The 27,338-nt window shown below is 47.6% G+C and overlaps 1 protein-coding gene across 1 annotated transcript in view; it reads left to right on the top strand.

The window, feature by feature from the left end:
• Nucleotides 1–273: 273 nt before the first annotated feature.
• The window catches only part of COL6A3 (collagen type VI alpha 3 chain), a 147,629-nt gene continuing 120,564 nt past the window's right edge, over nucleotides 274–27,338 (top strand). The window contains exons 1-3 of the mRNA XM_063645782.1: nucleotides 274–342; nucleotides 10,323–10,544; nucleotides 10,992–11,257. Of these exons, the coding sequence (XP_063501852.1) occupies nucleotides 11,207–11,257 (51 nt within the window). The 5' untranslated portion in view covers nucleotides 274–342; nucleotides 10,323–10,544; nucleotides 10,992–11,206. The remainder of the gene's footprint in view (nucleotides 343–10,322; nucleotides 10,545–10,991; nucleotides 11,258–27,338) is intronic.

Below are 27,338 nucleotides of genomic sequence, written 5' to 3'. Positions count from 1 at the left end.
CGAATTTCTTGATGCTGATTTGTACCGGAGCTCTCACAGGATCTTCAAAGGATGGGTGATATGGTTTGGCTGTGTCCCCATTCAAACCTCATCTTGAATTGTAGTTCCCATAATCCTCACATGTTGTGGGAGGAACCAGGTGGAGATAATTGAATCATGGGGGCAGTTTCCCCATCCCGTTCTCGTGATAGTAGGTTAGTTCTCACGAGAGCTGATAGTTTCATAAGGGGCTTCCCCCTTTGCTCAGCACTTCTCCTTGCTGCTGCTATGTGAAGAAGGACGTTTGCTTCCCCTTCTGCCGTGATTGTAAGTTTCCTGAGACCTCCCCAGCCATGCTGAACTGTAAGTCAATTAAACCTCTTTCCTATATAAAGTACCCAGTCTCCGGTATGTCTTTATTAGCAGCATGATAACAGACTAATAGAATGGGAGATAAGTTAAAAATTTAGTTCAAATTATTTTGTTTTCTTAAAAATGAATGTTTTATGACATTAAGGGTTACTATATAGCTACAGTAATCAAAACTGTGAAGTACTGGTAGAGGGGTAGACATGTAGTTTCATGGAATAACATAGAAAACCCAGAAACAGACCTACACAAATATGCCAAACTAATACATAACAAAGGTACAAGGGTAATCTGATGGAGGAAGTGCTGCCTTTTAAACAAATGGTGTTGGACAGGGGCAAAATATAAACCTCAACTTCAACCTCACACATTATATAAAATTAACCCCAAATGGATTACAGACTTGCATTTAAACTGTGAAAGCGCTAAACTTTTAGGGAAAAAAATAGGAGAAAATATTTTGGACCGAGGGCTAGGTGAAGAGGTAGTTGCCTGACTTGATACCACAGGCACAATTAAAAAGGCACAATCCAAAAATGGATGAATTGGATATCAAAACTCACAGGTTTTGCTCAGTGAAAGACTCTGTTACAAGGCTGAAAAGCAAAGCCACATCTTGGGAGAACATATTTGCAAACCACATATCCAACAAAGGATTAGTATGTAGAATATATAAAGAACTCTTTAAATTCAATAGTAAAAAAATCCATTCTGGCTAACACAGTGAAACCCCGTCTCTACTAAAAATACAAAAAAATTAGCCGGGCATGGTGGCGGGCGCCTGTAGTCCCAGCTACTCAGGAGGCTGAGGCAGGAGAATGGCATGAACCCAGGAGGCAGAGCTTGCAGTGAGCCGAGATTGCGCCACTGCACTCCAGAGCCTGGGCGACAGAGCAAAACTCTGTCTCAAAAAAAAAAAAAAAAAAAAAAAAATTCCAAACAATTCCATTAGAAAATGGGCTAAGTACGTGAACAGGTATTTCACCAAAGATAATACACAGCTAGCAAATAAGCTCCTGAAAAAATGGTCAACATCATTAGCTATTAGGCAGAAGCAAACTGAAACCACGATGAGCTTTCAGTATGTACCCATAAAATTGGCTAAAATAAAAAATAGTGTTAACACAAAATGTTGGCAAGGATGTAGAGAATCTGGATCACTTATACATTACTGATAGAAATGTAGGATGGTACAGCTCATCTGGAAAAGAGTATGGCAGTTTCTTACAAAAGTAAACATGCCCTCACCATACAGCCCAGCAATCACACTATTGGGTATTTATTCCAAAAATTCGAAAACTTAGTGTTCACACAGAAACTTGTATATAAATGTTCATAGAAGCTTTATTTATGCTAAACTAGCCCCCAGTGGAAACAACTCAAACATCCTTCAGCAGGTGAAAGGTTAAACAAACTTTGGTACATCTGTATTTCAAAATACTACTCAACAATGAAAAGGAAGAGGCCATGGATGCATTGAACAGGTTGGATGGATCTCAGGGGAGTTATGCGGAGTGAAAAAAGGCAGTCTTAAAAAGTCATGTGTTGCATGATTCCATTTATGCAGCATTCTTGTAGTGAAAAATTTATAGAGGTGCAGAATAAGAGACTTGCGATTGCCAAGGGTTAGGGACAGGGAAAGAGGGAGTAGCTGTGGCTATAAGAGAGTAGCATGAGGGATCCTTGTGACAGACCATTCTGTATCTTGACTGTGGTGGTGTCACAAGAATGTACATGTGATAAAATTACATAGAACTAAATACACACACACAAACATACCATGAGCACACGTAAAACTGGTGAAATCCAAACAAGGTCCGTGGTCCCTATCAAGATTAATTTTTTGATTGTGACATTGTGCTACAGTTATGCAAGATGTTGCCATTGAGGAAACCAAGTAAAGGATATATAAGGACTCTCTGTGTTATTTCTTACAACTGCATGTGCATCTACAAGTATGTCAAAGTAAAAAGTTTAAAAATGGCTTATAAGAGAAATGAAGAGAAATGAAGCCTTGTACACAAATGTTCATAGCATAATTGCCCACAGATGGAAACCATGCAAACATCTGTCAATAGGTGACTAGGTAAACAAATTATGGTATATTCAGACAATGGGATACTACGCTGCAATAAAGAGGAGTAAACTGAAGATTCACAGAGCATCTTGGGTGGATCTCATAGACACTATTCTGAATGAAAGAAGCCAGACACAGAAGAGTACATAGAATCTGGTTCCATTTATATGAAACTCTAGAGGAGACTAATCTAATTTACAGTTTAGATAGGTAGTTGTCTGCAGCTGGAGGTGGGAGTTTGACAAAGAAAGGGCACGAGGGGCCCTTTTTGGGTGATGGAAATGTTCTCTATCTTCATGGAGGTGGTGGGTACATGATTCCTTTTTTTTTTTTTTTGAGGTGAAGTCTTGCTCTGTTGCCCAGGCTGGAGTGCAGTAGCGCGATCTTGGCTCACTCCGCCTCCTGGGTTCAAGTGATTCTCCTGCCTCAGCCTCCTGAGTAGCTGGGATTACAGGTGCGCACCACCACACCTGGCTAATTTTTGTATTTTTAGTAGAGACATGGTTTCACCATGTTGGTCAGGCTGGTGTCAAACTCCTGACCTCGTGATCCACCCACCTCGGCCTTCCAAAGTGCTGGGATTACAGGCGTGAGCCACCGTGCCTGGCCAGGTACATGTTTTTATGCGTTTGTTGAAACTCATCAAAATGTATACTTCATGTACATAGGTGTACATATTTGTCAAAATTCATTGAAATGTATGTTTAAAATGAGTGCAGTTTTGGGATACAAATTATATCTGATTAAAAAGAATAGGTTATCCAAAATTCAAGTGGAAGGTTTTTGGCCCTGTTGCTAGCCCTGGTTACAAATGTCAGTGTTAAAACATAGTTTCCCATGTTTCATTGACGACCGGATGAGATTTATCTCTTCAAAGATTGCTCTGTGTTTTGTAGATAAGTTAACTCATCCCAGCTGGGCCCTAACAATCCCATCCACTGTGACTCATATGGTTAATGATCTATTTGAAAGTGTCCACGGGGAAGAGACTTTTGGCACTGGAATTATATACATCAGTTTTTTGAGGTTAGGCCCTATTCTTGTTTATGTCTCAACTCAAGCGGAGCTCCTTTAGGATGAAATCAAGATGTAATTTAGATGATGTTTTACTAAAGAGTAGCTTGCTGTGGCGGCTATGGTGTGCACCGCTTGGATCTCTCTCCAAGAAAGAACTTGCTGGAGAGCTGGAGGAGTGTGTTAGCCAGTGTAACTGCCGGAGGGGTTCTTCCTGCTCCCTGAACAAAGAAAGACGATGGCATTGTAGTAAGGAAGGAGTTTAATAGACACGAGGCCGGCCACACTATGTGGGAGACGGAGTTAGAAGTCAAATCATTCTCCTCCAAAGCTCCTAGGTTAAGGGTGTTCAAAGGCAGTTTGGGGGAAGGGGTGGGGGTGGCCAGGGTTGCTGCTGATTGGTTGGGGTGGTGATGAAATCAGAGGGGTTGAAGCTGTCCTCCTGTGTGCTGCATTGCTTCTGGGTGGGGCCACGGGAGTGGGGTTCGGGGGTCCAGGTGGATTCAGGGGTGTCAAACATGAAAAAAAAACACCAAACCCTGAAAAGGTATCTCCAAAGGCCAATCTACAATACAATCTGCAGTAGTAATCGCGGAAGTTGCATATCCTATAACCTCCTGAATAATTGCTCACCATTCTGAGTAACATGATGAAATCTTGTGCCATCCAGCTCCATCCCACTGTGGATGTGAATCATCTCGTTGTCCAGCACATCCACCCTGTGTATGCTACCCCTGACCTGTGACTCAGTTAGTAGCCATCTACATTATCAGATTGACTATGGCTGTGTCGCAGTGCTTGTAAACCCCATTTTACTTAATAATGGCCCCAAAGCAAGAGTAGTGATGGTGGCCTGTTTTTATAATTGTTTTATTATTAGTTATTGCCATTAGTCTCATATTGTTCCTAATTTATAAATTAAACTTTATCATAGGTATGTATATATAGGAAAAAAACATAGTATGTATAAGGTTTGGTACTATCTGTGATTTCAGACGTCCACTGGGGTCTTGAAATGTACCACCCTTGGATAAAGAGGTCTACTCTATTTCAAATAGAGGACGCGATACAGAGAAGCATTTCCACAGGTGGTGGAAAGAGATAAGAAGCTAAATGCAGACAGAACAGGCAATGAAGACAATAGCAAGAACAGGAAGTTCCTCTCTTCTCAGGCCTGGAGGGATAAAGCAGGAGAGATGCGGTAGAATCCAGGACCTGGGGCTGCCTGGAGGAAGCTGGAGTCATTGCAGGCATGTCTGGGGGCAGCTAGAACCCCAGAGGAGTGCATCAGGGGAGCTGGAGCTATGGGGGAGATGCAGCCGTTGCCTCAGGTGCTACCTAAGCAGAGAGGCACACACACACACACCACACACACACACACCACACACACACACCACACACACACACCACACACACACACCACACACACACACCACACACACACACCACACACACACACACACCACACACACATACCCCCCACATACACCCCCCCCACACACACCACACACACACACCACACACACACATACACACATCAGACACACACACCCCACACACCCCCCCCACACACACCACACACACACCACACACACACATACCACACACACACACCCACACACACACCCCCACACACACACCACACACACACAACACACACACACCCCCCACACACACCACACACACACACCACACACACACATACACCACACACATACACACACACACAGAGACAGAGAGAGAGAGGAGAGAGAAACACCCGACCTTCTCCCTGCGTGTCCCCCTCCAGTCTTCCACCAGTGCCTGCCCTGTCTAAACTTACTGAGAAGCTAGGAGACAGTGGAGCCTGGGAACCGTATTTTCCTTCAATGCAGAGCAGAGGAAGGAAAGGTCAGGATATGAATCTGAAAGAAAACAGGGAAGCAACCCAGGTGCTTTTTCCAAAACTTCATTTCTGCGAATTCACTGAAAACATCATTAGGATTCCAGCTAGGTGGCTGGATGGATAGATGGAGAGATGGATTGAAACATGATAAAGGAAATGTGTAGTGAAATATTAATGGCAGAATCCTGATGGTGAGATACTTGCAATTTTGCTGTATGGTTGGGCATTTTCATAATAAAATATTGTTTAAAATAAATGTCTTTAAGTGGAATTTTTATCTTTCAATGGAAAGAGGCAGGCAAGCCTCTGGCATAGCCACTTCTTGAGGGAGCACAGTTGCACAGCCTTTTCTTTTATATATATATATATATATATTTTTTTTTATTATACTTTAAGTTCTGGGGTACATGTACACAATGTGCAGGTTTGTTATATATGTATACATGTGCCATGTTGGTGTGCTGCACCCATTAACTCCTCATTTACATTAGGTATATCTCCTAATGCTATCCCTCCCCCCTCCCCTCCACCCCACAACAGGCCCCGGTGTGTGATGTTCCCCTTCCTGTGTCCAAGTGTTCTCATTGTTCAATTCCCACCTATGAGTGAGAACCTGCCGTGTTTGGTTTTTTGTCCTTGCGATAGTTTGCTGAGAATGATGGTTTCCAGTTTCATCCATGTCCCTACAAAGGACATGAACTTATTATTTTTTTTTTTTTTTGAGACAGAGTCGCGCTCTGTTGCCCAGGTTGGAGTGCAGTGGCGCAATCTCGGCTCACTGCAAGCTCTGCCTCCTGGGTTCACACCATTCTCCTGCCTCAGCCTCTCTGAGTAGCTGGGACTACAGGCGCCTGCCACCACGCCCGGCTAATTTTTTTGTATTTTTAGTAGAGACAGGGTTTCACCGTGTTAGCCAGGATGGTCTGGATCTCCTGACTTCATGATCTGCCCGCCTTGGCCTCCCAAAGTGCTGGGATTACAGGCGTGAGCCACTGTGCCTGGCCCGAACTCATCATTTTTTATGGCTGCATAGTATTCCATGGTATACATGTGCCACATTTTCTTAATCCAGTCTATCATTGTTGGACATTTGGGTTGGTTCCAAGTCTTTGCTATTGTGAGTAGTGCCGCAATAAACACACGTGTGTGTGTGTCTTTATAGCAGCATGATTTATATTCCTTTGGGTATATACCCAGTAATGGGATGGCTGGGTCAAATGGTGTTTCTAGTTCTAGATCCAGGAGGAATCGCCACATTGTCTTCCACAATGGTTGAACTAGTTTACAGTCCCACCAACAGTGTAAAAGTGTTCCTATTTCTCCACATTCTCTCCAGCACCTGTTGTTTCCTGACTTTTTAATGATCGCCAATCTAACTGGTGTGAGATGATATCTCATTTGCATTTCTCTGATGGCCAGTGATGATGAGCATTTTTTCATGTGTCTGTTGGCTGCATAAATGTCTTCTTTTGAGAAGTGTCTGTTCATATCCTTCGCCCACTTTTTGATGGGGTTGTTTTTTTCTTGTAAATTTGTTTGAGATCTTTGTAGATTCTGGATATTAGCCCTTTGTCAGATGAGCAGATTGCAAAAATTTTCTCCCATTCTGTAGATTGCCTGTTCATTCTGATGGTAGTTTCTTTTGCTGTGCAGAAGCTCTTCAGTTTAATTAGATCCCATTTGTCAATTTTGGCTTTTGTTGTCATTGCTTTTGGTGTTTTAGACACGAAGTCCTTACCCATGCCTGTGTCCTGAATGGTATTGCCTAGGTTTTCTTCTAGGGTTTTTATGGTTTTAAGTCTAACATTTAAGTCTTTAATCCATCTTGAATTAATTTTTGTATAAGGTGTAAGGAGGAAGGGATCCAGTTTCAGCTTTCTACATATGGCTAGCCAGTTTTCCCAGCACCATTTATTAAATAGGGAATCCTTTCCCCATTTCTTGTTTTTGTCAGGTTAGTCAAAGATCAGATGGTTGTAGATGTGTGATATTATTTATGAGGGCTCTGTTCTGTTCCATTGGCCTGTATCTCTGTTTGAGTACCAGTACCATGCTGTTTTGGTTACTGTAGCCTTGCAGTATAGTTTGAAGTCAGGTAGCGTGATGCCTCCAGCTTTGTTCTTTTGGCTTAGGATTGTCTTGGCAATGCGGGCTCTTTTTTGGTTCCATATGAACTTTAAAGCAGTTTTTTCAAATTCTGTGAAGAAAGTCATTGGTAGCTTGATGGGGATGGCATGGAGTCTATAAATTACCTTGGGCAGTATGGCCATTTTCACAATATTGATTCTTCCTATCCATGAGCATGGAATGTTCTTCCATTTGTTTGTATCCTCTTTTATTTCATTGAGCAGTGGTTTGTAGTTCTCCTTGAAGAGGTCCTTCACATCCCTTGTAAGTTGGATTCCTAGGTATTTTATTCTCTTTGAAGCAATTGTGAATGGGAGTTCACTTGTGATTTGGCTCTCTGTCTGTTATTGGTGTATAGGAATGCTTGTGATTTTTGCACATTGATTTTGTATCCTGAGACTTTGCTGAAGTTGCTTATCAGCCTAAGGAGATTTTGGGCTGAGACGATGGGGTTTTCTAGATATACAATCATGTCATCTGTAAACAGGGACAATTTGACTTCCTCTTTTCCTAATTGAATACCCTTTATTTCTTTCTCCTGCCTGATTGCCCTGGCCAGAACTTCCAACACTATGTTGAATAGGAGTGGTGAGAGAGGGCATCCCTGTCTTGTGCCAGTTTTCAAAGGGAATGCTTCCAGTTTTTGCCCATTCAGTATGATATTGGCTGTGGGTTTGTCATAAATAGCTCTGATTATTTTGAGATACGTCCCATCAATACCTAATTTATTGAGAGTTTTTAGCATGAAGGACTGTTGAATTTTGTCAAAGGCCTTTTCTACATCTATTGAGATAATCATGTGGTTTTTGTCTTTGGTTATGTTTATATGCTGGATTACGTTTATTGATTTGAGTATGTTGAACCAGCCTTGCATCCCAGGGATGAAGCTCACTTGATCATGGTGGATAAGCTTTTTGATGTGCTGCTGGATTTGGTTTGCCAGTATTTTATTGAGGATTTTTGCATTGATGTTCATCAGGGATATTGGTTTAAAATTCTCTTTTTTTGTTGTGTCTCTGCCAGGCTTTGGTATCAGGATGATGCTGGCCTTATAAAATGAGTTATCTTTCTCCTCGCCAAGAAAACAGTGAGGGGTGGTGGAACTCCCAGGGTTTGTAGTATCAGTGGTCTGCCTTCCATCTTGGTGGGACCAGAGGTTGCATGCCCATGGGCAGGCTTCAGTCCAGGACGTGCTATGTGTGGCTCACCTATTGTTTTACAGCTTTTGAGTTAGATACTCGCATGTCAAAATCTGAAAAATTCTCATAAGAAGACAGATATCCAGCTTTTCTTTGAAAAAAAAAGATTGGACAACATCATGCCTGCATGTCTTCATTGTGACAGCTGTGTGCAGCTAAGCGAGTTGAGCACACCCTTTCTAGTTCACCACCGCCTCCTCCGCTCCCTATTGTATCACACCTGGCCCACTTTCCTCATTTAGATTTCCTGTGTGGTCCCTGAAAACATTTGAATTTAGAACCCTAGATTCATGAGACCACTTCCATTTATAATGAGCACACAACTATCCCTTTAAGTCGATGCTTCCTAAGTATCTTAGTATTCCTAACTATCCCTTCAAGGCAATGCTTCATGAGTTCATCCATGAACCCTCTTTTGTGACTTGCCATATCCATGTGCCAACTCTACTTGGTTAAAACTTTAAAAACAGATTCTCTTAGAGTCAAGGTCTATTTTTTCCGGTTTCCTAAGTAGTAATTCCCATAAGACCAAGAGTTTGGTGTGCTTAATAGGTCTTTTTCCCTAACAAAAAACGAAACCTGCTTGCAGCTAAACCCTCAGAGATCATCTGTTGCACTCTGGTGACACATGCTCCTCCTCCCAGGCAACACGATTTGTGTGCCCAGGAAGACTGACCCTGTCCTATTAGTGTGGCCATCCCTCTCCCCAGATGGCCTTGCCTGAGTTACACTTTACCGATCCTAGGCCATCTATGCTTCTGCTGCACTATTCTGCCTTTCTTGTGAATCTCTGAGCCTCAGAGCATGTACAGTGGCCTCTGAAGTCCCCACAACTCCAAGAGCTGCCTGGTTCTTGCCCTTCCTGAGTCCTGGTTCTTCCATGCCTCCTTGGATTCAGGACATCCTCAGTTTGCTTAAGTTTGCTCAAGTTCATTTCTATTATTTGTGCACAGAAGCCTTTAACCAGTTCGTTCGTCATGGATGGGGTGTGTGGTGGGAGGTAGGAACATGGCTGGAGGGGTAGACAGAGGCTAGGGATGAGAGGGTCTTCTGTGTCACACTTAAGGATTTGATGGTCAGTGTCATTGACAGAGTATTAATAATTCCCTCTCTCAAGAAACCAAAAACTTGTAGGAATCATCGTGCTATGCCAACAATGGAAATAGGAATAAGAACAACAGCAGCAACAATAACAACACCCACATTTAGCAAGCATGTACCATGAGTCCGGCACACACATCATCTCATTTAATGGTCATAAGAACACCTTGAGGAAGCTACACCGACTCTGGCTATTTCACGGGTGAGAAAAATGATATTCAGAGAAGTTGAGCTAAATGAGTAATGCCCCACAGCTGGAAGTGATGGAGTCAGTGCCCAGCACCAGGTCCATTTGACACCCATGTCCACACTCTTCATGACTTGCTGTTTGCAGGCATTTAATGCCGAGTCATTTCCTGTCTTTTGGTGAGTTAATCCCAGTCCCTTCCACCTTCACTTATAGGTCAAGTGGCTTTGTTATTCTTGGATTTCCCTCTGGGTCCTCCACCTTTGCTCTAATATAGCATCCTGAATTAGGCACAGTGTTGTGAAAAGGGCATACAAACTGACTTGCCCAATGTGGCCAATTTTGGCTCCCACAATGATGCTGTGTGTTCTCCTTCTTCACTAGGTGGGAACTAGCAGTTACGCAAGCAGCCTCCACCCTTCAGAGGAATGAATTCCTCTCCATTCCGGCCAACTCCACAGAATACTCTGGAAAGAGGATGAGAGGCTGGTGTTCTGATGTTACTAAGCCCTCGTTTTCTGGCTCAGTAATGCCCACTGACTTTTAGAGCTGGAAGGGCCCTGTACATGATGTATTCTCCAAACTCATCCTAGAGCAAGCAAGAAGGTGGGTTGGTCCTGCTGTCCTCCATGGGAGGCTGTTCCAGTTTACACTCCCACCAACAGAGTATGGGAATCTCTGCATATGCTGGGTTCATCCCACAAAGGAAATAGAAGAGGGAGCAGAGACACTTAAGGCCAACCAAATAGTCACACACTCCTCTAACTTCCAAGCCTTCCTTGTAGTCAAGTGGGGATCATATGGTTATTCTGGTCAATGGAATGTGAGTGGAAGTGATATGTCACTTCTGGACAGAGGCATTTGAAAGGCATTGTACTTCCTCCAGCTCTCTCTCTCTCTTTGCCTCTGCTATGCTTTTGGAGACCACAGGATCCAAATGATGCTAGCTGTAAGGTGGAGGAGGCCACTGGCCTGCCCAGGGCTAACTTGAATGAGTATGGTAGCTGGTCTTCAAAGAGTGCCTCAATGAACCACATCTCTTTATATTCACAGCCTTGTGTCATGCCCTCCCATGTTGAATCTGAGCTGGTCCTCTGACTCCCATGAAGCAATAGAATATGGCAAAAGGGATGCTGTGCCAGTTATGGATCCAAGATGGATCCAAGCCCTAAGAAGACCTGGTAACTTTCACTTTTGGGAGCCTTAATCTGCCTCATATGAAGTGTGGCTGAACTTACCAAGTTGGAAGAGAGAAGCCCTGAGAGTACATGGAGAGAGAAGTGCTCAGCCATCTTAGTGTTCTCGCCATCCCTGTCAAGGTACCAAGTGTGTGAGTGAACCATCTTGGATTTTCCAGCCCAGCTGGGGTCTTAGGAGACTGCCTAACCAGCCCACATCCTGTGGAGCAGAAGAACTACAGAGCAGAACCTGCCTAACCCACAGAATCATGAGAGATAATAGAATGGTGGTTGTTTTGTCCCAGTAAATCTTAGAATGTTTTGCCTATAGCAATAGACAACCAATGTACTGAGAGAGTAGCTGGTGACATCTTGGCTACTATGACTTGGCAGTTTGTTGGAACTGTTAGTGTCTATTTCCTTGAGGTAGCAGGTGACTAGTGCATTATATCGATCAAGAGATAGCCTTGAGCTCAGGCAAAGGTATAAAGACTGGGAGAATGTGCAGACACAACAGTTGCTCTCCTCGTTTCCTGATTGAGTAGAAAAGGAGACTGAGAGCAGAGAAGTGACAGTGACTTTGAGAGTCCCAGCCTGTGACCATGAGAGGATTTATGGTTTTTAATGAGGGCTGGGGACCCAGGAACAGGAGCAGGTCTGCTTGAGGTAAGAAACAAGAAAAAGAGGGCATTCGAGTTTTGGATTTAAGGTGCTGATGGGCTGTCAATAGGAAAGTAACCATCAGGTAGAGGGAATTTAACGTTGCTGCTCAGATGAGAGGCCAAGGCTGGACATAAGAGGGGAAGTGAGAGCTGACTCCATGAGAGAATGACACCCATGGAGAGGGTTGAGGGAAAGGGAGAAGGCAGAGGGATAGTCATGGAGAATGCCTCCATGGAATTGGCACCAGGGGAGCTAGCAATCAGGGAGGGAGACCAAAGAAGAGCCGAGACAAAGAGAGGATTCCTCAGAGCCTGGGGTCAGAATTTTACTTAGTGAGAGGGAGTCAGTGGTATCAAAGCCTGTGGTAGTGCTAAGAGGGACACTGACAGCAGAACTCCAGACTCAAGCCAGAGGCGATGGTGAGCAAAAAGTATTAGATCTTCATCTGTCCATCTGTCTATCCCTTCATTTGTCCATTCATTCACCCATTTACCTATTCACCCATCCACCCATCCATCTACCCATTCACCCACCCACTCATTCACCCATTCACTCATCCACCCATCCATCCACCCAGCCACCTATCCACCCATTCACCCACCCACTCATTCACCCATTCACTCATCCACCTATCCATCTACCCATCCAACCCATCCACCCATTCACCCACTCATCCATCCATCTATCCTTTCATATATCCATCCATCCATCCATCCAACCATCCATCCATCCATCCATTCATCCATCCATCCATCCACCCACCCATCAATCCATCTGTCCATCCATCCGTCCGTCCATCCAATAAATCCTGTCAGAGCCTGCCATGGGCCAGGAATGGGGATCGTATTAGGGTGCAAAGTAGATGTGGTTCTGTCATTTGTTGAGAACATTTAATGGTTCCCCTCAAACCCTAATATGCTCAGATTTCATGATAAGTTCCCTCCTGCATATGAAAGGCAACGGTAAAGATAATGACCACCATTTGTAGAGCACTTGTTTAGGACCAACTACCATTCCTTGTGTGTTATATACATTGTACAACTTAATCCCCCCAACAACAGCAACATAAGGCAGAGACTATTTGGAGGTGAGGTGACAGAGTTGAGAGGTGACTGAGGCCAAGACAGGGTGAGCATCTGATCAGAGCATGAGGTGGCTTTGGGAGTCACACTCATATTGTGAGTCTCCAAAGCTGATGGCCACTGACTCATGTTCCTGTGAGTGCCTTATACCGTCACCAGGCCCTCCTCACTGCCATTCACTGACAGGAGAAGGGGGCTCCCTTGTCCTGATCTGGACATCAGAATTTAACTTCTTAGGGAAGCAAAGCTATAGATGATGTTGAGGGGAACTGGAAAGGTGAAAATGGTAGTACATTTCAGATACTTTATTGAAGAAAGAGACATCTATGGGTTAACTTTATGACCAATGCACATAGTTTCTATGGGAAAACGAGTTTCAAACTCCAAACGACTGACTTGGAAACACAGTCCTGGAACTCAGCCTGCGTATAAATCAGGGTCTGTCTGTAACTGTAAAAATGGTTTATTTTGAAAGTGGACCTAACTGGGCTTTCCTTTCCTCACTCTTGTTCTTTCTCTTACGTTTTTTCTTTTCATTATGCTGTGCAAAGATCCCCAGACTTCCTCTTCTAGCTAATTGGCAAAAACCACATTGTCCCCTAGCTGAGTATACATTTTTGTAAATACCCCCTAGAGGTTCATTTCATCGTGATGGAAAATGTAATTCTGTTTTCCTAAGTGATGGGATGTGTTTATCCAGGGACTCCAAGTGGGCTCGGGTGCTGAGGCCAGATGGCTCCAGATGTCCTCAGTGTAACCCGAGGAGCTGAGCCCGAAGGCCCTCCCTGAGCCATGTGATGTGCAGCGAGGGCCAGTGTAGATGGGGCTGTCCACATGGTCCACATGGTTCTGCTCCGTGGAGGGCTGAGATGGGGTTGCAGGCAGGGGAGGGCTTGCTCTCGCTGGAGTGGTAGTGGGGCCCTCCCAGCCAGATGTGAGTCATGCCTATTTTTAGCATGCCACTCACCCAGGTGGGCCCGGCGCCACCCAACTGCTTTCCAGATTCTGTGTCTCTATTTCCAGTGTCAGAGGGCTAGACCAGTCAGGGATTTGGTGGCATTTTCCGGCCAGTCCTTCTGTACGTGTGACTCTTAGCAAGGTTGGCAATGGAAAGAAGGAAAATTAGCCATTTTGGGAACTGGTGACATTATGAGAGTGACATTTGTTTTATGACTGTCAGGGCTCAGTAAGCCAGGGGCTGGAGTAGGGATGAGAAGTAGCTGTGCACTTGCCACCACCCCAACTCTTCTACAGGGACAGAGGTGACTGACTGGTCACGATGCTCTTTCTTCCCTGTGTGTGAACACAGCTTCAGAAAGCGCCGTGGTCAAGTAGACACCTCTCTCTGAGGGGTGGTGAGGAAATCCCCGGGGCCATGCACTGCTAATGTGCCATCCCGGGTTGATGGGCATTGAGACATGACTTACTTATTGTATAGAATTTACTTATCTCTGCCTTCTTGGCAGCAGTTTGTTGGTGTGGACAGAATATCTTAATTTGGGGCTCCTCAGAAGCAGACTGAGACAAGAATTTGAGTTCAAGTTTATTTGGGAGGTGACCCCAGGAGGACCTGAAAGTGGGCCAGTGAGACACGGTGTGCAAACAGGCAAGGTGGCCACTGTGGCCTGGTCAGGCTCAGTCTCATTGTGGAACTCGTGGGGACTGGGTAGAGTGGCCCAGAGTTGTCCTTCCCTAGGGCTGAGGAAGCAGGAGTCCCCATCTCCAGCCTGTCACTGAGTGAGGCTCTTGTGGCTGAGTAGCACCCTGGTGCTTTTGTCCTGTCTGCCTGGGGGCCATGCATGCTTCTGTGTCCAGAGACAGCTCTCAGACTGAGCTGCAGGGGAGCCAGTGGGAAGCTAGGGAGAGGAGTTCCGGGTTCTGGGTGGGACACAAGAGTGTCTGCTATGGAAGGCCATTCATGACAGTGTCATGAAGTGGAGAGAGCACCCACTCTGGACTGCAAGAACTGGTTCATACCCCTGCCTCGCTGTGCCACAGTGGACAAGTCACTCAACCTCTCTGGCAGCTATCATCCCTGCCCTGTTACCTCAAGGGCCTGCTGTGAAAATGTTACCAAACCAAACTTGGGATCTGCTTGCCCAGGGCAGTAAGGCCAGATGTCCACACTGAGGTTTTGCAGTGGGAGAACAGGGGGTGTTTATTTGCAGGATGCCAAGCAAGGAGAATTAGCTCACATTTAAGACCCTATGTCCTCAATGGCTTAAAGCAAGGGCTTTTAAAGGTGGGGGTAAATTTCAGGAAAGCAGAAGTTACAGGCAAAATTGTAAATCAATACATGGAGGTTGATATGGTTTCGCTGTGTCCCCACCGAAATCTCATCTTGAATTCTAGATCCCACAATTCCCACATGTTGTGGGAGGGACCTGGTGGGAAGTAATTGAATCATGGGGGTGGGTCTTTCCTGTGCTGTTCTCATGATAGTGAATAAGTCTCAGGAGATCTGATGGTTTTATAAAGGGGAGTTTCCCTGCACAAGTTCTCTCTCTTTACCTGCCACCACCCATATAAGATGTGGCTTTGCTCCTCCTTGCCTTCCACCATGATTGTGAGGCCTCCCAGCCCTGTGGAACTGTGAGTCCATTAAGTCTCTCTCCTTGATAAATTACTTGGTCTCAGGTATGTGTTTATTAGCAGTATGAGAATGGACTAATACAGAGGTTATACAGGTTTAGGTTTAGGTTTTAAGGTTTGCCCTAAAAAGACGAATATCTTGAAACCTGGGGGCTTACAGTTCCTATAGGTGCATTCAAAAACTCTCTTATTTGCAATTGGTTAAGGAAGTGAAGCTTTGCCTAAAACCTTGGGGTCAGCAGAAAGGAACGTTATGATCTGGCCCGTGGTCATGACTTTCTCCAGGTCTCTGTGGACACAGTTCAGTCCTCAGCTCCCACCTTATCTGAGGCTGCATGCCAGCAGATCGATTTTGTGGAGATGCTGTCTTGATAGGAATCACACACCTTGTGGCTCTAAGTTTCTTGGTTATTGTTTTAAGTTGTTGTTACCTTCTTGCTCATCAGGTTGCTTTTTTACTTCTGAGGGCCAGCTAGGTGCCTGCAAATTCCCTTGAAGGAACTCAAGATTTTCTTTTATTTCCATGCTTGGAGACACCTGGCAGACCCCTAAGAGGGGCCCCGGCTCTGTCTCAAGAATGAAATGAAGTAATGTCTATGAAAATGCTTTAATTTTAGAGATCTCTGTAAACGTCTGTGTGAAGATAAATTTTGGCTGCCTGTTTAACTCCAGGGAAACGCTAATTGTGATCTCTCACTTCCCACCTGCCACACAGGTGGCACGTGGCCCAGCCTGGCCCAGTGGAGTGTTCCCTCTTCCTGACTGCAGTGGTCGGCTCAAGAGGAGCACGTGACCCATGCAGGGCCAACCAGGGTCTCTCTTGGGATTGATATGTGGGTCCTGGGAGACAGAAGACCTCTGTCTTTGCTGTAGGAGGCTGTAAGTGTGGGGTTGCTGGTGGTCACTGTGTCACACTGGGGAGGCCTCCCTGGAGAATAAATCAAGGCGAACCATGCAAGGCTGACTGGCAGAGAGAAAGACAGAGAGACAGAGAGAGAGAGAGAAAGACAGAAAGAGAGAGAGAGAGAGAAAGACAGAGAACCCTAGCACAACCTTCACTGGGTCCCTGGACCCAGCTGTCACCAAATCTGGCACCATTCTCGAACTGTCCTGCTGGGTGAGTCTTTTTGCTTTTATCCACTGGAGCTGGGGTTTCTGTGATTCGTGGCAGGAACCCCGTTAACTGAGGATAGAGACATTTGGAAGTGATGGGGAGCCTGCTGCACAGGTGCTGGGTTATATTTGCTGCTGTTGAGGGATCTTGAGGCAGCTACTGCCTGGCCTGCATCAGGTGTGGAATGGCAAGGGGTCCCACATTGACCAAATTTGCCCCAGGCACAGTGGGGATGCCTTTGTAACTTGTTGGCCGGGATTCTCCCCTCCCACCCCATCCCTGAGGGGCCATATCTACTTGGCCCCTGACCTACCCTTGGGCAGGTTCCTCAAGGCCCTTCCACTTTCCCTGCAGGACCTCAAGGTTACTCAGGCTTGCTGGTGTCTGTGATTCACTCCCAGTTCTGGGGAAGAACTAGTGCCCGCTGTTGACTTAACAGGCAGCCTCTCTCTGGGGATGCATTCGCAGCTTTGTCGTACAATCTGGTATTCTTACATTTTCCTTGCCAAGTATCTCTAGTTGGGGAGGACAGTGAATGAGCAGCCCAGACACCAGGGGTCGGGCTCGGTGGGCTGGGTGAAATTTCTGCACTGTCTTGGCATTCATCCATAACAAGCAAGTGAAATTTGCTTCCTATGACATAATCTATCACCATTTTACTTACCATCAAATAATGTTTTCAATGACTTTAGTCTGCCACCCTCAGCTTGGAGTTTAGCAACATTCCACAGCGACGGGCGAGGTTTAGCCTGTGATCTCTCACCCTTTCTAGTTATGCTGGGGTACGAGGACCCTAGTGCCACACGCAGGGCCCCTGTGAAAGGGCTAAACTGGGGTGGGGTCCCCGTGCCCTGGACGGTGTGTCCTGCCTCCCACTCCCTGCCCGTGCCTTTCCTTTCTCTTCTCCTGCTGCCATCTGACGTGCCTTCCTTCCCTCTCCTCTCGGAGGACACGCTCCCCCTGGGGCCGCCTCAGGCACCAGCATCTCCCTCAGAACGCCCTCGTTTTCCTAAGGAGCCCTTACCCACATTCCCTCCGCCACTGTCACGGGCATTGAGCTGTGGCCTGGCCATCTTTGGGGCCCAAGTTCCTGGGGAAAGGAAGGATGCAAAGTGTTGAATGCACCTCTGTCCCTGCAGCGCAGAGCAGCCTGCCTGGCACATACGTAGTAGATGCTCACTAAGTGAGGCTGAGCGCCACTCCCTACGGGCTACCTCCCTCTCTTCCTTTCTCTGTGTGGGACTGGTTTTCCTGTGCGATCCGAGAGGAAGCAGTTTGAAAAGGCCGTAGGGTAGTGAACCTCCCTGAGCATGGTCAGCAGGAACTGGGGTGCTCAGGGGGAGATGGAACCAGCCACGTGAACTTGCCATTAACTCTCGGGAAGAGGTGGGGGTGGTGCAGTCCAAGAGCCTTGAGCGCGCTAAGTGTTTGGAGTGATGGTTCCCAGCTGTTTTTCATTTTCGCAGGGGACTGAAGAGGAAATGGGTCTCAGCTGCAGCAGGAAGGGTCTTACATTTAAAAAGTGAGGGAGATGCTGTCATTCCAGAGACACATCCTGGATGGGGCCCAAAATGCTGAGATGCCTCTTTAGGGCCATATGATGTGGGCTCTGGAGAGAGGGGTCAGGAGCCCCAGGGGTGCCAGAAGGAGCATGGTGCCTTATCCTCCTGCGCGAGTGAAGGAAAGTCAGCTCCCTCTTTCTCCCCACTTGCCTCCCCCACTGGACCAGCAGAGGGGGCCTGCGTGGTGAGGGGGTGGTGATAGCAGGACACGCTTTTTTGGGCAGAGGTTTGGCTGGTTCCTTTTTTTGTTGTTATGGAGGGCTTGTGTGTGCCTTCAAGGAGCTGCAGCGGCCACAGCGGGACTGGATGACGCCAGAAGCAACAGCTGTCGACTTGCTAAGGGTTCATCCGGGGCCCAGGGGAGCTCAGGTTTTCGTCTGCGATGTGTGCTGTAGGGCTGCGTGCATCCCCGCATAGCAGGGTGAGCTAAGCACTCCACAGGTTCCTCGTGTCATTTGCCACAGCTCTGTGCGCCGCCCACGAACTTTGACGCAAATTTGCCCAACTGATTTTGGACAAAGGTGCAAAAGTCATCTTGTCAACAAATGGCGACGGAGCTCATGGCCATCTGCCGGCGAAAGAATAAACAGGCAATCTTATACAACATTAACTCAACAGGGATCGTGAACTCCAATGCCAGGCATAAAGCCGTGAAGTGCTTAGGAAAAGCACAGGCGAGAATCTTTGGGAACCAGGAGGAGGTGAAGAGGTCTTGGACTTGGAACCAAAAGCACAACCCATAAAGTGAAAAAGTGATAAAGTGGGCTTCATCAAAATTAACAGCTTTTGCTCTGGAAAGACGCTGTTTAAAAAAAATGAAAAGAACAGCTTCAGAGAAGGAGAAAACATTTGCAGACGGAAGATCCAACAAAGGACTAGTATCCAAACTATGGAAGGAACTCTCCATGCAGAATGTTGGTGGAGTGACCTCCCCAGAGGGCTGGGATGCCAGGCACTGCCCCTTCCTCTAGAACTTTCTGCAGCGAAGGAAACATTTGCCGGCCCTGTTCACTGTGGTGGCCACCAGCCACAGGTGCCTCTCCTCCCTGGTCACTGAGATTCATCGAAGGGTGGGCATGCAGCGCAGGCTGGCCCCTCACAGCACCTCCTTTTGCTGCCCTGTGGCCTTGGCCTGAGACCCAGGGTGGAGGAGGTCAGTGCCCACCTGGCTGGGCGTCACCACCTCCCGTGCAGCTTGTGTGCCAGGCCGGGCAGCCCAGCGCCTCGCACCGTTGGCCTTACTGGTGTGCTGTTGTTGTGCGTAGTTGGGGTGGACGAAGCTGAACTGAGGAAAGGGTCAGGCGTGTGTGGGTGTTGAAAAGGTACTCAGCTCCTCGTCTCTCAGACGTGGGCTTTGTCATTCCCTCTGCGGGATGAGGAACGGGCTTGCTGGCCAGTCAGTCAGCCCCTGACCCGTGATTACAGCCAGACCCCGGACACCCCCTAGGGCCTGTTCAATGGTCGTTTATGCTTTTTCCCAACACCATGATGTCTGCTTTAAGAAAATGTTTTTAGCAAAAATGTATTGAGGAAACAGGCAGTATGAAAACTGCCTAAATTTGTTGGACTTGGGGATTTGGAAAGATACCACATTATCTGCTGGAGATCAGAACTCAGATGGCTACCACCGCATCACATTGTCACGTGATACACAGTCATCATGCACCGTGGGCCTGGCTGGGGAGCTCCTTCCTCCCTGGGCCTGCCTTTCCCTTGCTGGTGCCTCAACACGGGAACTGGAGCTGTCCCCCTGGACCAGGGTTGAACCTTGTCCTTACTGCCCATGAGCCCTGAGGCCTCTTCTCACACTCAGAGTGATGGCTGCAAGCTGGTTCCACTTTCCCACCTCACCTTCTAGAACTTTCTGTGTCATTTCTCTAGTCCTCCCTGGCCTCAGCCTCTCCCTCTAAAATCCCAGCCCTCCCCTCACACTTCCTCTGCCCCTCCCACTTGATTTTGTCCTAGCTCTTCTCACTTTAACACAACAGGGTCTCCCTTATGTATCTGGATCCCTCTCTAGAGTGGAACCTCCCTGAGGGCAGGAGCCTCAGCCTGTCTCCCATCTCCCAGGGCATCAGAGAGCAGCATCCAACACGGGGAAGCTTCTCAACACAGGCTTGGTGAATAAACAATCAAATGGAGTGCCGTGCACATGACAACATGCAGTCATTTTTGGCACAAGAAGAACCAGTTGGATCTGTATCAGAAAGCAGGCGGGACGGTGTGTTCCCTTGGCTGGAGAGCTGCAGAGCAGCCAGTGCTCTAGTGAGTGACACACCAGACTGGCAGGGTTTGCAGGATCTGGTGTCATTTATGCAAACAGCATCAGCAGCAGCAGCAGAGATGGACAAAAACCGTTAACGGCCTTTTCAATAAACGAACAAGAAGACCGTCGGACCGCACTTCCTTCTGAGCTGACTTCTGTAAACACATGCAGGTCAAGCCCGATTCCCTGCTTCCAGTTAGGGCGTTTCAGCCTGGCTTCTGCCAAACAGGAAACACTTGGGCTTCTTGAACATACTTTTCTTATCTTTGACAAAAGTGCTAATTTAGAGGATCTTGATGTGGACATTGGGCAGTTGGGGGAGCTGTCAAGGATTCCACGGACGCCCCTGGCACACAGGGCCTCTCTCCAGGCTCAGGTGCTGGAGAAAGGAGAGGGCACAGCATGCTCCCTGGCTGGGTCTGAGGGAAGATGGAACCAACGCGGCCGTCCCGGGAGTGGGGAGGGGAAGGGATCGCGGTTGGGGGAAGCACTTGGAGAGGGCGAGACCGCAGATCAGACTTGCCCTCACCCTGCTGTGGTGGGCAGAGAAATAACAAGAAACAGTTGAATAAATAAAACTTTCCACTCAAAATGGGCCACAGACATATGTTTTTCCACTTTTTTTTTTTTTTTTTTTTTTAGAATGAAGATAAATCTCCCCATCTGGGCATTCTGAAGGGGAATTTTATTTTCCTTCTTTTCTGAGTGATCTCTTCCAGCTTGGTAAAAAACCTGCTCAGATCAGGAAATATTAAGGACTGGCGGGTTTGCTTGTGCTCAGAACCTTCCAGATGTGAGGGAGGGGCTGCCTGGGCCTGGGCCTTTGTAGAGAGACGGGCTGGAGTCACTGTGGCCCAGCTGCTGGGCTTCTGCCCTTCCTTTTCACCTGAATTCTAACGTGTCAGAGAGTCGGGGGTTGCTGGTGATGTGTGATGGGGGCCCTGAGCACCTGGACTCAGCTCCCCTTCCCATTTCCTCAAGCCCTTCCCTGGATAGGCCTGGAAATACTTTACTAAAATAGCCCCTCTGCCAGCCCAGAGAGATCCACATTTGCACCCTGCCTTGGAAATACCTTCTGGATTAGATGCGGGTCTTAAGCCCCTTGTCTCGGTACCCTCCTTGAGGAAGGACACTTGAAGGTCACAGCCTTAGGTCTCCGGCCCCCCGAGGAACTGGGACACGGCCCAGCAAGTGACAGCTTGGGGCACTCCCGCCTTTGGTGATGTCGCTCCATGAGCCCAGCGTGCTGTCCTCTGGGTCCTGCCCACTCTTGAACCCCTCAAGACATTCCCTGTCCAGGCAAATGGCACTGGGGACAGCGACTCAGAAGTTGCAGGTAACAGGACAACTGGCTGTCCTCAGGGGAGGGGTGGGCCCCCGGAGGGCATGGAGAGTGAACGTCTTCTGGAGCTGGGGTGCAGGGGAGGACTGGGGTGTCCACCTCTGCCATGCCTGTGAGAGTGCAGCAGAGGTCGAGGGCTCGGGGTCTGGTTCTTGTCACTTTCGAAGGGCAGGGATCTTGACTTATTTTGTCTCAGGCTGCATCCTCAGGGCTGAGAACAGCTCAGGACTCATGGAATGAACGGGCAAACAATGAAAGTCCCAGCACCTCTAGTTCCAAAATCTGGACTAAAAGAAAGCTGTGTGCATTAAAGAAAAACCTTTGGAATATCCAGATGTGGCTCGGATTTGGGCATTACTTCCTAGTGAATCGTTGGACTCCAGGCCAGTCTCTTGACTTTTCCAGCCTCAACTGCTTTATTGGAAAACGTGGGGACAGGCGATAGAGCAAATGCTGTGGAAGGGGTGGCTGCGGGAGAGCATGGAACGCAGCCTGATGTGTTGGGTGGGTTGCTTTTCATTGGGGAAGCCCTAGCTGGGGTATTTATTACAAAAGCAGGTTCCTTGCACATCATCCTCAAATTACTCAGGCCGCTGCCATTTCTCCTTCTTTGAAAAACGCTAGTTTCTTGGTGAGAAAGATGAAGTACACATGCTGATGCTAGGAGAGCCCGGGAAGCAGTGTCTCTGGGAAAAATCTGAGAGGTCCGCAAAACCCACCTGAGGCAAGAGAGGCAAGAGCAGTGAAGGACCAGAGAGGCCTTGGAGCATTGCAGACAAGGTCCAGGGGAACCCTGGCCTCTACCAAACGCTGAAAATTAAACCAGCCACATGAGCGCGTCAGCGGCTGCCAGCATGGGAGCATCCTCTTGTTCTCATTGATTGGTAACCTGGTTCTTTCATTTTCATTTCAAAGGCTATTTTCATTTCCAGAAATGGGCTGTCTCCTCTCTGGAATAATGAAATTATTGACACTGAAGTGTCATGAAAAGGTCTTTGAATTTTGTGATAGTTACTAGCACTTGCATTTGAATTTTTTTCTTACTTGTTCATCAACTAAAATTAGCTGTTCATCAAAACCATAATGTAATGCTGTCTTCATAGTAAGCCTTCTCAGGGGCTGTTTCTGATGACAGTGGTTTCAGTTTTTCCTAATTAATCTGTTCCAAATATTTGTCTTTATGTTTTGCTCTAGAGCGAAGAGGGCTGCTATGGTCAGAATGTTTGTGTTTCCCCAAATTCTTGTGCTGAAGTTTTAACTCCCAAGGCGATGGTATAGAAGGTGGGGTCTTTGGGAAGGGGATTAGGTCACGAGGGCAGAGCCCTCACGAATGGGATGAGTGTCCTTATGAAATGGGAGCTTGTTCATCCCTTCCACCACGTGAGGACACAGTGAGGAGGCGCCATCTATAAACCAGAGTGCCGGCCCTCACCACACCCCAGGTGCTGGTGCCTTGATCTTGGATTTCCAGCCCCCAAAACTGGGATGCACGGATGTCTGTGGTCCAATTTATGGCACTTTGTTAGAGCAGCCTGAAATAAGGGCTCTGTTTGTACAACACTGTAAAGTGAAAGCAACTTGATAGCTAGGTTTGAATACTCCTTGGTGTTTTTGGCAATTAATGTGCATTGATGTTAAACTTTCATCTACAAAAGTTGAATTCTACATTGTTAGCAAAAAAGATGGTTGCTTGACTCCATATGAAATCTCTTTGTCCCGCCTCTCTGATTAGGAAATGTTTTTATTTAGAAAGCCTAACACAGGCATAAAAATCACACCAGGTCCGTTCCTCCTTCAACAGGAGACTCTGGCTGGGGGACTTCCCTTCTTGGAACCGTGCTGGAATCTGAGGCTCCTCCAACCAGGTCCTCAGGACTGGGAGTTGCTCAATATGTGGAAAAAATGCAGTTTTCTTCTCAAAAAAACGTGATCCATGTGGCGGTTACCTGTCAGCATTCACTGAAGCCATGGGGAGGGCAGGACTGGAGTCGGCGCTGGGGCCGACCAGGCTCTCTCCGTCCTGCTCTGTCACTCTCCCTGTGCTAGTTTATCCCACGAAGACGCCATGCTCCCTGGCTTTCAAGCCTTTGCCGTGTGAGGCCCTCCCATGAACCCTACTGGGGCAGGGATGGTGATGCCCCAGGCCATGCAGGAGGGGTCAGGCAAGGCCACATTCCGCAGGAAGCCTGGTGCCCAGAGAGCTGCCCGGCAAGGTGGGGCCAGCGGGAGCTGCCGCAGCTGGTAGGAACCCGGAAACCAAGTCCAGGGAGAGTGCCAGCCAGTTCTCACCCAGCCATACCTGCCTGCCATGGGGCCGTTGGGCCTGCCCAGGTCGAGAGGCTTTTGTAAGCCTACCCACCCCTCAGGAGCTCTTTCCTTCATCAGGCACCTGAGTCAGCTCTGCCCACGGCAAGCCTGGGTGGGGGGCCCCAGATGCAGCATCGCATTTATTGTTGGTGAGCGACCCTGGGGCTCTGTTCTTTATGGCCGCTTGTGCTTATGCCAGTGTCCCCGCCCTGGGGCTCCTGCACCCGAGCATGGCGCCAGGCCAGCCGGGGACTCTGCCCGGTGCCGGAGCCTGTGCCTCCCTGGGCTGGGAGGTCCTCCTCACCCAGACTACTGGGGGGGTACACAGCTACTCTCACACAATAGCATAGATTTTGTTTCTCTGCAAAAAAGGAAAACCCCAATTGCTGGTGCTGGTGTGTGGAAAGAGATGAAAGTAAGGAGAGTTAAAAAAAAAAGGCTAGTTCTTTGACAGAAAATTGCTTTATGAATCACTTTAATCTTGAATGCATTGATTAGCATCTGAAGGCACCGCTCAAATGTTCACTGAAGTTGTGTTTCATGTGATGCAATGAATTATATGCTATATAATTACACGCAAATTTTTGGGATTTGAGAAAAGTATCAGATGCAACACTTTAAATGCCCAGGGTGGAAAGCATCTAACTTTCCATGTGTGTGTCTTCCTTTTCCCCAAGGGACCAAGGGCTCTCTTGAGGGGAGGAATTACTATTATTATTATTATTATTATTTTATTTTATTTTTTTTTTTTGAGACAGAGTCTCGCTCTGTCGCCCAGGCTGAAGTGCAACGGCGCAATCTCGGCTCACTGCAAGCTCTGCAAGGGGAGGAATTATTTTGTATGTCTTTGTGTCTTCACCCTGTGCCTGACCCAGTGCTGAATATTTAGAGGTGCTTAATAAATGCTTATTAAGTGATTAATTCAGAAGGTACATGAGCCTTGGTTTTTGCTCTGCCTTCAGCGTTCTGGGGGAGTGTTGGGATAGACAAAATGTACCCCCAGGAAACAAGATAAGAACATCTGGTACACAGCCACATTAATAGTTGTAAAATATACCTGTGTTTCCTTACGCTATGGCATGTCCCAGCCGCAATGATTTTCTTCCCACTCCACCAGCTCTGCTTCCTCCCAACCCTTCTCTCCCAGGTGCCCCAGAACCCCCAAGGCTGCTGCTGTCTGTATACACTGGGATATGTGGGCTGGAGACTGAGCAAAGAGTCCAGGTGTCCTCTGGCTCCTTTGGTCTGTTCTCCAGGTGGGCATTGAGGCCTCCACTGGACACTGTCCCCTTCTTCACCAGCGTAGCCCTCTCCCGTGGACACTGTCCTCACTGTTGACTATACTGGCTGCCTCTGGCTGGAGACCCAGAATAGCGCTGCCATCTCTGGAGTCCCCAGGTGCCCCAGCCAAGCAGCCTTTCTAAGAGAAAAGGGATGGCGCCTCCTTTTTGGCTTTGGTATCTGTGCTTTGTCAATGAATGGCTGATTGTTCCTGTGGGGTGTGGTGACCCAGCCTGAGGAGGTAGCCCCAAGATGGTGAGGGGCGGTGCAGAGGAAGGAGGAAGTGATGGGCACAGGAGCCCCAAGGGGCCCGTGGAAGGGGTGGAGCAGGAGAGCTGCTGGGAGGGAGGCAGGCTGGGCAGCAGGCTCAGGAAGGCCTGGGAGTTAAGAGTATTCTTCCCCGGGCAGTTCTGAGAGACACAGGCATGGACATTCCTGCTGCTTCCAATCATGTTTAGGCAGCTGGACTGTTTCTTTGGATGGGACTGTGTGTGGTATGGGGTGCAAGAGGAGGCTTCCAATACTGTTTCAGAGGCAGGAGGACAACTGACTTTGAGGATGGCCACGCCCCAGGGGCTGGATCTCTGGAGGGAGCCAAGGGCAGGGTCAAGAGGAAAGAGGTAGGAAGCAATGAGAAAAGATAACAATTTGTAAACTTCACTATTGCACAGTTTTAGAAATATAAACAATTTGGCTTGATTTCCAAAACACAATCTGAGAGGACTTAAGATAGCCATGCTCAAGCTTTAAGGCACAATGGTAAAGACTTCACATCAAGATGACAGATGGCTCAGTAGCTGTATCTAGTCTGTCTGCAGCTCCATTAAATGCAGTCAAGAAGTTTTTAAGTTATAAACCCACAAAAAATAAAGAGATGGGAGAGGATCCTTCAAACAATGAGTGGGCCAGGTGCAGGGGCTCACGTCTGTAAGTCCAGCACTTTGGGAGGCTGAGGTGGGAGGATCGCTTGAGCCCAGGAGTTCAAGACCAGCATAGGCAACATGGTGAGACCCTGTATCAACAAAAAATACAAAAATCAGCTGGGTGTGGTGGTGTGTGCCTGTGGTCCCAGCTACTCAGGAGGCTGAGACAGAAGGATTGCCTGAGCCCAGTAGTTTGAAGCTGCAGTGAGCTATGATAATGCCCCTGTACTCTGCCTGGATGACAGAGCAAGGTCCTGTCTCAAAACAAAAACAAAATAAAAACAAAGAAAAACCAACTCCCAACTCCCCATCTCCCCTCAAAAAAAAAAAAAAAAAAGAACGATAAGCAATTTCAACAGATGTTGGGAAAGTGGAGAGCAGAAGAGGGCGTTTGGCGGAGGTGCCTCATATGAACACTTGCAGGGGGCAGAGCCCTGCAGAGCCCAGAGACGCCCAGAATTCAGAGCACCAGGTGTGGAGAAGGCTGTGGGCCTGAAACAGGGGCACCACCCCATTCTCCTCTCCCTGGGATACTTGGCATTTACCTATTCCTTCTCCGCAGCCCCTGACTATCCCACCTTCCCCTGCAAATTCAACCAACCAACCAATTAACCAACCAACTAGTCCAACCAACCAACTAACTAAGCATTCTACTCTAAGGAAATTTAATGGGTTATTTTGGGAGGTCTAGAAGTTATTTTGGAAGGCACTGGTATTCCAGAGCCAAGCCCTGTGCAGTTGGACATTTCCTGACCCCTCCCCTGGACCCTGGTCCTGGGATCCTGAGCTGTTGTTTGCACTAGTGCCATCACCCGAAGTGAGATCTACCAGCTATTGGCCTCTCTCCCAGGCAGCTTCTATTACCTGCTCGAATAAATGAACAGACAGCCAGGGACTGCCAGACACTTAAACTGGCAATGTGGAGGAGAGCAGAGGAAAACACTCAGAAAGAAATGCAGAGGAAACGAGCATAAAGGCTGATGTGCCAGCCTTGGAGGTGGGCCACTCCGATCTCCTTCCAAGGAAGCCTGCAGCTCACAGGCAGCTCTGACTGGGTGCCTTCCGGTTCCGCCCTGCTTCTGAGCCAAGG

This window comes from Symphalangus syndactylus, chromosome 8 (genome assembly GCF_028878055.3).
Source record: "Symphalangus syndactylus isolate Jambi chromosome 8, NHGRI_mSymSyn1-v2.1_pri, whole genome shotgun sequence".
Classification (NCBI taxonomy): domain Eukaryota; kingdom Metazoa; phylum Chordata; class Mammalia; order Primates; family Hylobatidae; genus Symphalangus; species Symphalangus syndactylus.
This window is presented reverse-complemented; position numbering and strand designations above follow the sequence as displayed.